The sequence below is a fragment of the Rhincodon typus genome, chromosome 2 (assembly GCF_021869965.1).
Source record: "Rhincodon typus isolate 14 chromosome 2, sRhiTyp1.1, whole genome shotgun sequence".
Lineage (NCBI taxonomy): Eukaryota > Metazoa > Chordata > Chondrichthyes > Orectolobiformes > Rhincodontidae > Rhincodon > Rhincodon typus.
The window spans coordinates 56,207,996-56,218,158 of record NC_063333.1 but is presented as its reverse complement, the minus strand read 5'-3'; the positions used below and the strand labels follow the sequence as shown (position 1 = coordinate 56,218,158).

Here is a 10,163-nt window from a genome sequence, read left to right as displayed (position 1 = left end):
ATCTATTTGAGTACATCTCTACGGTAGAGATTGGGGAATTCCTTCTCGTCTTATGTGACCTTTTAAAATCTGGTACTTGTTCCTAATTTCTAAATTCACTGTCCATGTTAAATTGATTGATTGAGCCAATAGTAAAAGAAAATAAAGTATTTTGTTTCTTATCTGTTTATAGAGGCATTTTGAAGATTTTATGTATGGATCTCCTTAGTTTTACTGGTATATGCAGGATTAAGTTCATTCCTGTAATTCATAATACCTTTTATTCTCAGAACCCTCTGATATAGCCCCCACACTGTCCACGGTCACAGTGGGCATCTATCTTTACTGAGTATTTTTCATTACCATATACATTAATTATAAAAGTGCCACTTACAACGTATTAAGCACTTTGTCTATTTTGGGCATTTCAGTAAGCTTTTCTGCACCTCACTAAAGTGTGATTTTCTTAATTATGTAATCTTCTCCACTTAGCATTTTTAAAGCTCCACTGATTTCAGAAAAATTGAAGTGTTTAATAAATGTGTTTCAGCTTGTACTGCTAACTGTTCACTTGGTATGATAGAGCTGAATGGTGCTGTGTTGCAGTGTACTCAGGCATTGACACTGAACATTGGCTGAGTGACGGGAGTACGTGCATTTACTCATTGTATGGGCTCAAGTTCTATTGCCCTTACTTTTCTCTTTAGAATGTTAGTGATTCTTACATAAGCAAAGATGAGCTGGAAAATTGAACTACGATGCAATTTTGAACAAAGTACTGTGCACTTCTCGGTTTTCCTGTGCCCCATTTTTGAGAATCAAATCTTTAACTTCAAAGTGCTCCTCTATGTAATAGGGACTGTAGGTCCTAAGAGTGGAAGAATTAGCCCTTTGAGGATACTCCGTCATCCATGGCTGATCTTCTGCCTCTACTCCACTTTCCCATCCAATCTCTTTCTTCCAGAACCCACTGAGAAACCAGAAGTTTATCTATTTGAACGTTGAATATACTCAACAATAGAGCATCCATAACTCTCTCGGATAGATAATTCCAAAGATTCACAACCCTGAGGAAAGAAGTTCCTTCACAATCTCAGTCCTACATGATGGATCCTTATGCTAAGACAATGCCCTCTTGTTCTAGTTAACCCAACCAGGAGAAGTAACTTGTAAGTTTCTTCCCTGTCAAGACCCTTGAGAATCTTGTTTGTTTCAAAGTGATTGCCTCTCATTCTTCTAAACTTCAGGGAGTATTGGCTTGATTTAATCAGCTTCTCATCCTAGGCCAACACTCTCATTCTAGGCATGAACTTAGTGAATCTTCGCTGCACCACCTGCAAGGCAAGAATATCCTTCCTTAGATACGGAGATCAAAAATACGAACAGAACTACTACACAATTGTAAGAAGATTTCCTCATTCTCATACTAAAATCTCTTTGTCATAAAGACCAGCATGCCCTTTGCCTTCCTAATGCTTATTATACATACATGCTAACTTTCCATGTTTCTTCTGAGAGTACATCCTCTCTTAACATCAACATTTAAAAGTTTCATACCCTTTTAGAAATATTCTTCACTTCTCTTGTTATTACCAATGCAAATAACTTCACAATTCCCAGCATAAGCTATTACCTGGTTGCCCACTCCCTTAACCTGTCTGCATCCTTTTTGCAGCCTCTTTGTATCCTCCCTGCATCTCACATTCCTAACGAGCTTTGTCAATGTCATTGCTAGACTGATACTTGAAAAATGTTAGTCATAGCATTGACATTTTATGATTATTGACTGTAGTACCATGTAGATCTCAATAATCCACAATAAAATATTGAAAAGAAGTTATAGACATTGTGATAGGAATTAACTGGAAAAACTTGTACGCCTGCGGAAAATAGAAATATTGTGAATGTGATTTATTCTGAAGAGATGGTGCAGTTCATGGAAAAATAAAACTTGAAAATGCTGAGAAGGAAATCACCAGCTGCCTGCCTTGCAAATGTTATTTGGAGCATCATGATTACATATTTTCACTTTATCTCCCCCTTCACATTCCGTCCTGTATGCATCCCCTGAGGAGGCAAAAAAAAAAGAAAATATTCCAGTGTTAATAAGGGGAAAAATTCTTTGGAAAAATTCTCTCCTAGCTGCACAGGCCAATTTGTCCTATATTTCAGAACCAGAACGTATTTTATGAAGGATGGACAGTTTGATAAACAGATCATTATTGATATATTTACATGGCTAGTCAGTTTGAATTTTACTATGTATATTGCATTAGAGATTCATGAATTTCTGCTGAGACATGACAATTTCTTCATATAAAAGAAAGCACATTACTTAGTTCAAAGCATCAGAAACCTGCAGACTGATTTATTTGAAAGGAATAATTATCGTTACTATGATACATTTAAAATGTTAAACCATAGAATTACATCAATCAGTCAAGGCCTCCACACTGAGCTAGAGTCCCTTTTGAAATGAAAAGGAACCTCTGATTTGAATCTAATTGCTTCTAGCATTCAGAACAATATGCTATTGACTCTGATGTCAGAAATTAAACTCTTGACTGTTATATAAATTAGAGTTGGCTCTTTATGTAGTTAAGATGAAAAGGAGAAGAGAATGTTGTAATATTAATGGAAGTACCATCATTTTGGTGCTAGGTTGACAATGTTGTCGTGCTTGGTGGACTTGGCGGGCGTTTAGACCAAATCATGGCCAGTGTGGAGACACTCTTTCATGCCACGAAGTTAACTAAACTACCAGTTATCATCATTCAGGAGACATCCCTGGCCTATTTACTGCAGCCTGTAAGTATTTAATAATTGCAATAAATGGTTGAGAAGAAGTTAATTAGCAAAAATCTTGCTTTTAATAAATTATGTGCCTAATATTCTACCTATTTACCTTTCCTGTATTGTTGATTGATAAATATTGCATATTATATTCAATGGCTCTGTATGCACATACTGTGTGGTCACTCTATGGACAGGGATTTTCTGGGATCCAACTCTTTCTGGATGAGCTTTCCCAAAGGCCTGAGGTGGAGTGGAGAAGAAGGGTCTGAACAAGCCTGAGTGTGGGGAGGAGCGTCTGAAAATAGAAAGAGTGGCTTGGGCAGACCTGAAAAGTGGAGAAGGGGTGTAAACTGACGACTAAAGCACATTGCTGCTTCGACCCCAGAAGCACACGTCTGCTCCACCACTTCCCCACCTGCTCCACAGGTTTTGTTGGCCTTCTACCTTCGACACGCCTCATGCCAGACTCCAGCAAATCAACTCACCCTCCACCTCTTCTCCTCATGTCTTGTCAGCACATTGCCCCAATTGCTTCTCTGGTGAACATGTACCTTTTTCTTTTTCCTGGAGTTGGTTACCTTGGTGAATTCTGGATTGGCTGGAGATAGGAATTCTGCCTATCACTCCCCACAGAATCCATCCAAGTGGAGGACCAGTTGTTCACTGCATTTTAGGAGCCGGCCCCTCCCATTGCACTCAGATCTGCCAGCAGGGGGCTGTAAAATGTCAACCTGTGAGTTAGGAGTACCAGAAAACATGGTTCACTAGTTATTAGCCAAACAGTTTGGTGGCACGAAAATTGAATATCTGGATGACAAGGGGTATGCCAAGATGCTATGAGCAGCAAGGTGGCACGTTGGTTAGTGCTGCTGGCTCACAGTGCCAGGGTTTGATTCCAGCCTTGGGTGACTGTGGAATTTGTACATTCTCCTTGTGTCTGCGTAGGTTTCCTCCAAGTGCTCCAGTTTCCCCTCACAGTCCAAAGATGTGAGGGTAGGGTGGATTGGTCATGCTAAATTGCCCATAGTGTCCAGGAGTGTGCAGGCTAAATGGATTAGCCATGGGAAATGTTGGTTTATGAAGATAGAGCTGGATACTCTTCAGACTGTCAGTGCAGACTTGATGGGCCGAATGGCCTCTCACACTAGGGATCCTATGATGAGAATAATGAAAAAAGTTTCTGTGATGAGCAGAAAGGGGAAATTAACTTCCAAAATGCTCCTCGTTATTTAGTAGAAAAAATGGAAGTGAAAGGTACCTGTCCAGTTGTAAAATTCTTAATACTGATTTTACAACCCAAACCCTAAAAAAATTTGGATGCCACATACAGCCAGAATGCAGAAAAATTACTTTAATTATGGCTTCCACGGAGACACCAGGAAATGTGTTTTTGAGAGCTGTCTAGGTAGGGAATGAAAAATCAGCCTATGTAAACAGCAGATCTTGAGCCTAACTTGGAATGAAGCCACATCTATAAGCAGAATATAAAATGAGTGAATCAATGTATATATGTGCGTTTTTAAAGCAATAGGGGAAAGAAAAGAAACAGGTGCTGATCTCTTAAAAGAGATGAGTTCTAGTGACATCCAGCAGTAAGGTGCTGGTTTTCTCTTCTGTGGAATTTCGTTAGCTGACATACAAGGCTGCAAAAAATTGAGAGAAAAAAAAATCACGAGCTTCAGCATGGTGAACTGTTACTAATTTATTTCTTTCCTTTTTTTAACCCTATGCAATGCTTCTGTCTTCATAATTCACCTGGCTATGAGATCTTTTGATTTTCTTTTTCTGACTTCATGAGAGGTCTGTCAGTTATAAAGAGGTCTTACAGTCTGTAGCCAATAGAATCATACTTACCAAAGCTACTGAAGATGATTTTAATGGTCAGCTGTGAAAGGGAAAGTGCGACTAATGGGGAGCTGGGTAGCAGCAACTTGGGAGAAGTATAGAAGAGGTCCCACAGACATTGGTCTTGTCCAACAGATATCATGTACTTACTGTTTGTGAGGAGAACGGGAAAGACCACATTGAGGACAGCCACAACGCAGAGCAGGCTCAGTGGCCCACAAGGCAGTCAAGGAAAGGAGTCAGTGGAAAGAGCAGAATAGAAATGTAGCAGTAGGGGGACAATAAGTGTGGAGCTGGAGGAACACAGCAGGTCATGCAGCATCAGAGGAGCAGGAAAGTCAACGTTTTAGGCCTAGAACGAGGGAGAGGGAAGTGAGGTGGGGCTGGGGAAAGGTAGGTGGGATGGCAATAGGTGGATACAGGTAGGAGTAGTGGGAATTGGTCAGTGGGAAGGGTGGGGCGGATAGGTAGGGAAGAAGATGGACAGGCAGTGTCAGGCCAAGGAGGCGGGGATGAAAGAGAGGAGTGGACATGGGATGAGGCCGACAGGGTGGGCAGATTTTGAAACTGGTAAATTCTGTTTAGGCAGTAGGGGGACCCAGTAATCAGCGCAAAGTGTTCTTTTCAGCTGAGAATGCCGAGGGATGTATTGTCTAACCAGACTCAATGTGAGGCATATCTTATTTCAGTGGGGCACAGGAGATCGAGGGGTGACCTTATAGAGGTTTATACAATCATGCGGGGCATAGATATGGCGAATAGCCAAGGGTTTTTTCTCTAGGTTGAGGGACCTCAAAATTAGGGGTTTTTAAGGTGAGAGGAGAAAGATTCAAAAGGGGACCCTGATTGGCAACTTCTTCACACAGAGGTGACACGTCTATAGAATGAGCTGCCAGAGGAAGTGTTAGATGCAGGTACAGTTACAACATTTACAAGATATTTGGACAGGTACATAAATAGGAAGGGTTTAGAGGGATATGGGCCAAATATAGTCAAGTGGGACTAGTTCAATTTGGGAAATTTGGTCAGCATAGACAGGTTGGACCGAGGGATCTGTTTCCGTGGTATATGACTCTATAACTCATTAGCAAGGACACCCAAATCATTTTAGCCATCACCGCTTCCCGATCTGCCACCAGTTAAGAAATACTCTGCTTTCACATTTATTCCAACTACAGCAGACACCTTCAAATTTTTGTTACATTATATTCCACTGCCATGATCTTGCTCTCACACTTAGCCTTTGTTCCTTAATGTTCTTTTTAACTGTTAACGTAAAAACAGTTCACACTGCTCTTCATAGCAGTGGCTACTGCTTCTTCACACAGCAGGAATTCCTTTGTGCTTGTGCCTCACTCTCTCAGACTATGTTTATGTTTCCAAAAAGCAGCAATTCTGCTGTCTGTGTCAGGATATGAAATCTGTTATTTGATTTTCAGTGGATTTTGATTTGGGTTTGTTTCCCCATGACAACCAGATGTCATCGGCCTTCCGACAGGCAGAGGTTTCGTGTGACCACCATCCCGCATTCAGGACATTCTGTTTGTCCTTAAACTAAAGGAGACATTTTGAAACATGACTGCCTTGTACAATTCAATGCTCATACACAGTGGAGAAGTGCATGATAAGAGTTAATACCAAGATAGCAGGGAAGAAGTCAAATAAATGATTAAGAAAGCGAAGAGGAACACAAAACAAAATAATTAAATATTTTGCAGGCACATCAAATGAAAAAAAGTGAAGGCTGTGATGGAAAGGGACCATTAAGGAATGGATAGGATCACAGAATCATAGATCATAGAATCTGCACAGTGTGGGAGAGCAGGTCGTTCAGCCCAACAAGTCCACACCAATCCTCACTGCATCCTACCCAGACCCATCCCCTATAACTCACCTAATCTAAACACTATTGGCAATTTTTAACATGGCTAGTCCACCTAGCCTGCTCATCTTTGAACATTAGGAAACCGGAGCACCTGGAGGAAACCTATGCAGACCCTGAGAGAATGTGCAAACTCCACACAGACAGTTGCCTGAGGGTGGAATTGAGCCAAGGTTCCTGGCTCTGTGAGGCAGCAGTGCTAACCACTGAGCCACTGTGCCACCCGTTAATATATACCACAATTAATGATAAAGAGATAACAGAAGTGTTAAATCATTAGCTTAATTTGTTTTTTAACCAGAGACATTACATCAATTTGTTTAAAATTTTAATAAGTGGATCTATTGAATATACTCAACAAACTTACAAAGGATGAAGCCCCTGGTACAGATAAATTGAATCTGTATATTTTGAGAGAGATAACAGGGACATTGCTACTCATGTTTAATAATTCATTAAAAAAAATGGACTGCCAAATGACTGGCAGACAACTGTGTAATTCCTATACTTACGAATGAGACAGAATATATCCAGGGAATCATAGGTCAGTTAGCTTCACATCAGTGGTGTGAACATATTGGAGTCTTTACTAATGGAGTGAATAGAATACCATCTAGAAATGAGAGCATTTCAACAAATTCAACATGAATTTTGAAAGGGAAATTAATGCTTGATTAACATTATTGAGGATTTAACAGCGAGATAAGCCAATTATAATGCAGTAGTCTTAAGTTATCTAGGGTTTTCAAAAGTGCTTCAGTAAGATGCCCCACAATGGACTAATGAATGTGATCAAAGAACATGGAGTCAGAGGAAATGGCATGCCTAGTTCACTTCAAATCAGAAAGCAGACTGGGAATACATGGCAGGTATTCAGGGTGAATAAAGGTAAGAAGTGGTGCTCCTCAAGAATCAACGCTTGGACCACTGTTGTTCATTATTTATAATGAGGATTTGGATATTGAATTAAAAATATCACTTCTAAATTTACAAATGACACTAACTGAGGCACGTAGTCAATATTGAGGAGGACTGCAATAAGTTAGAGGAAGACATTGATTAACTAGTAGAATGAGAAAATAGTTGGCAAATGAAGTTCAAAATAGATCAGTCTGAAGTAGTATATATTTGTAGGAATAGTGGGGATGTAGCTTATTATTTAGAACATACCAGACTAGCTAGAATCAAGGAACAAAGAGATCTCGGGATACAAATATGCCAGTCAGTTTAAAAAAAATACAGAACCTATGGATGCTGAAGATCTGAAACAAAATCAGAAATTGCTGGAGAAACTCAGCTGGTCTTGCAGAGAAAGTGGAGTTAACATTTTGGATCCATTGATCCTTCTTCAGAACTGCTGAGTTTCTTCAGCATTTTCTGTTTTTGTGCCAATCACTAAAGCTGTGCCACAGGTTACCATGGCAATTTAAAAATAAGAGGCAAAAGTGAAAAGGCAAGAGGAAGCCTTTGCTCTTAACAAGGCTGGAGCAGGAAGTGTTTGTTCCCAACTGTGGTACTTACCTAATCCCAACATCCCGAACCTGGCTGTTGTCCCATTTCAACTGGACTGGCACTGGCTTGACCTACTCCACAGCAGTACTACTGAAGTACCCAGTATTAAAAGAGATTTTTCTTCCCATCTCACTGAAGTCTTGAACTGCAGACGCAGGAGCTCCTATCTGTTGGTGAGGCAGCTCACCTATCCTTGACAGCACAGATCCAAGTGGCACTAGTGGAGGAGTGCTCCCATGTATGGACAGCAGGATTATTAACAGTATAGGAGTTGAGTTCAGGCAAGGTGAAGAAACACAGTTGGGATGAGTAGGTGGGTGAGAGGGAGGTTGGAGAAGGAGGAGGCAATGACTGAGTTGTCTGGGTGGTGAAGAAGGGCTATATGCATGGAGAGGCTCTCCCACACATAGGTACTGGTTGGGTACTGAGCTTAGGACTGTAAGGTACCAAGTTAAACAGGTTGACCCAGCAAAATAGGCTCTTGGCTCAAGTGTTTGGCCTCACCTTCTCTGAATCCTATACTTGTTGCCATTTCTTGTGTATTCTTCTGGTGTGGTGAACCAAATAGTTAAGTATAGAACCATGACTTATTGGGAGGTAACCAAAACATGGGACATGATCGTAATTCATGGGTGTATCTGTATATTCAAGCCCCAATTCTGCTCCCACCAAGTGGTGGTATGTATTTGTTTGACATCATCAGGAAAGTGATAAAAGGTGTCATCAATGGTGTTATCCAGCAGCTCAGCAATAACCTGTTGAGTGACACCTAGTTTGGATTCCACCATTCAGCTCCTGACCTCATTACAGCCACTTCCATCCAGAAGGACAAGGGCAGCAGGTGCACAGGAACACTACCACCTGCAAGTTCCCCTCCAAGCCACTCACCATCCTGACTTGGAAATATATCACAGTTCCTTCAGTGTCATTGGGACAAAATTCTGGAATTCCCAACCTAATGTCATTGGACTGTAATTGTTCAGGAAGGCTGCTTACTGTCACCTTCTCAAGAGCATCTAGGATTTGGGAATAAATGTTAGCCCAGCCCAATGAAACCCACATCAGGAATTAATGTATTTGCTGAACTTCATCTCAAATAGATATCATGTGTTTGGACAAAAGTGGGATTACATAGGAAAACTGGGATGGCATGGTGGCTCAGTGGTTAGCACTGCTGCCTCAAAGCACCAGGGACCTGAGTTTGATTCCGCCCTCGGGCGACTGGCTGTGTGGAGTCTGCACATTCTCCCCGTGTCTGCATGGGTTTCCTCCGGGTGCTCCGGTTTTCTCCCACAGCCCAAAGATGTGCAGGTTAGGTGGATTGGCCATGCTAAATTGCCCGTAGTGACCAGAGATGTGCAGACAAGTTGGATTAGCCATGGGAAATGCAGAGTTACAGGGATAGGGTATGGGGATAGGTCTGGGTGGGATGCTCTTCAGAGGATTAGTGTGGGCTTGATGGGTTGAATGGCCTGCTTCCACACTGTAGGGATTCTATTTTAAAAAATACTGCAACTGTCCCTTTCCTGCACATGTCCACCAGTTCTACCTTTACTATCATATTTGTTACCCAAGGGTATATGCACACGCCACGGCTGGCTATGGGACAGGATCAGTGTTCCCAGTAGTACATTTTTTTTGTGATATGGTAATGCAATATCTCCCTGTGCCCACATGTGCAACATGAATTGGTTCTACTGCAGCCCATGTAGTTTCTTTCATATAGTTGGCTGTTGCATTGAACCTGCACCTTGCTTCTTCTGCCTCATACTTTGGATGTGGTCATAATACTAAAGAGGCTTCTATACTGTGTCTATCTGAAGCACTGCTCACTATTTTACGATCTATCTTTACTGCCGTATGGTAGTATGTTATGATACTTATCATCATAATCTCTCCTAGATGCTCCCATATTCTCTATTGTACTTCATATCTCAATGGATGTTAGCTGTGGCATGATTGGCATTGCCATAACAATGCTAATTAAAATTATTATTTGTAGCAGACACTGCATCAGTCTTATGCACACTTATTAAACTTGTGAGCTGACAGATGGTCAGACCATATTGCCTGTACTGAGACAACAAGCTGCAGAGCTGGATGAACACAGCAGGCCAAGCAGCATCGTAGGAGCAGGAAGGCTGACGTC

At 41.3% G+C, this 10,163-nt stretch overlaps 1 protein-coding gene across 1 annotated transcript in view; it reads left to right on the top strand.

Moving 5' to 3' along the window:
• Positions 1–10,163, top strand: part of tpk1 (thiamin pyrophosphokinase 1) — a 300,846-nt gene that overhangs the window by 143,208 nt on the left and 147,475 nt on the right. Inside the window, exon 8 of the mRNA XM_048608096.1 lies at positions 2,641–2,787. Within this exon, the coding sequence (XP_048464053.1) occupies positions 2,641–2,787 (147 nt within the window). The remainder of the gene's footprint in view (positions 1–2,640; positions 2,788–10,163) is intronic.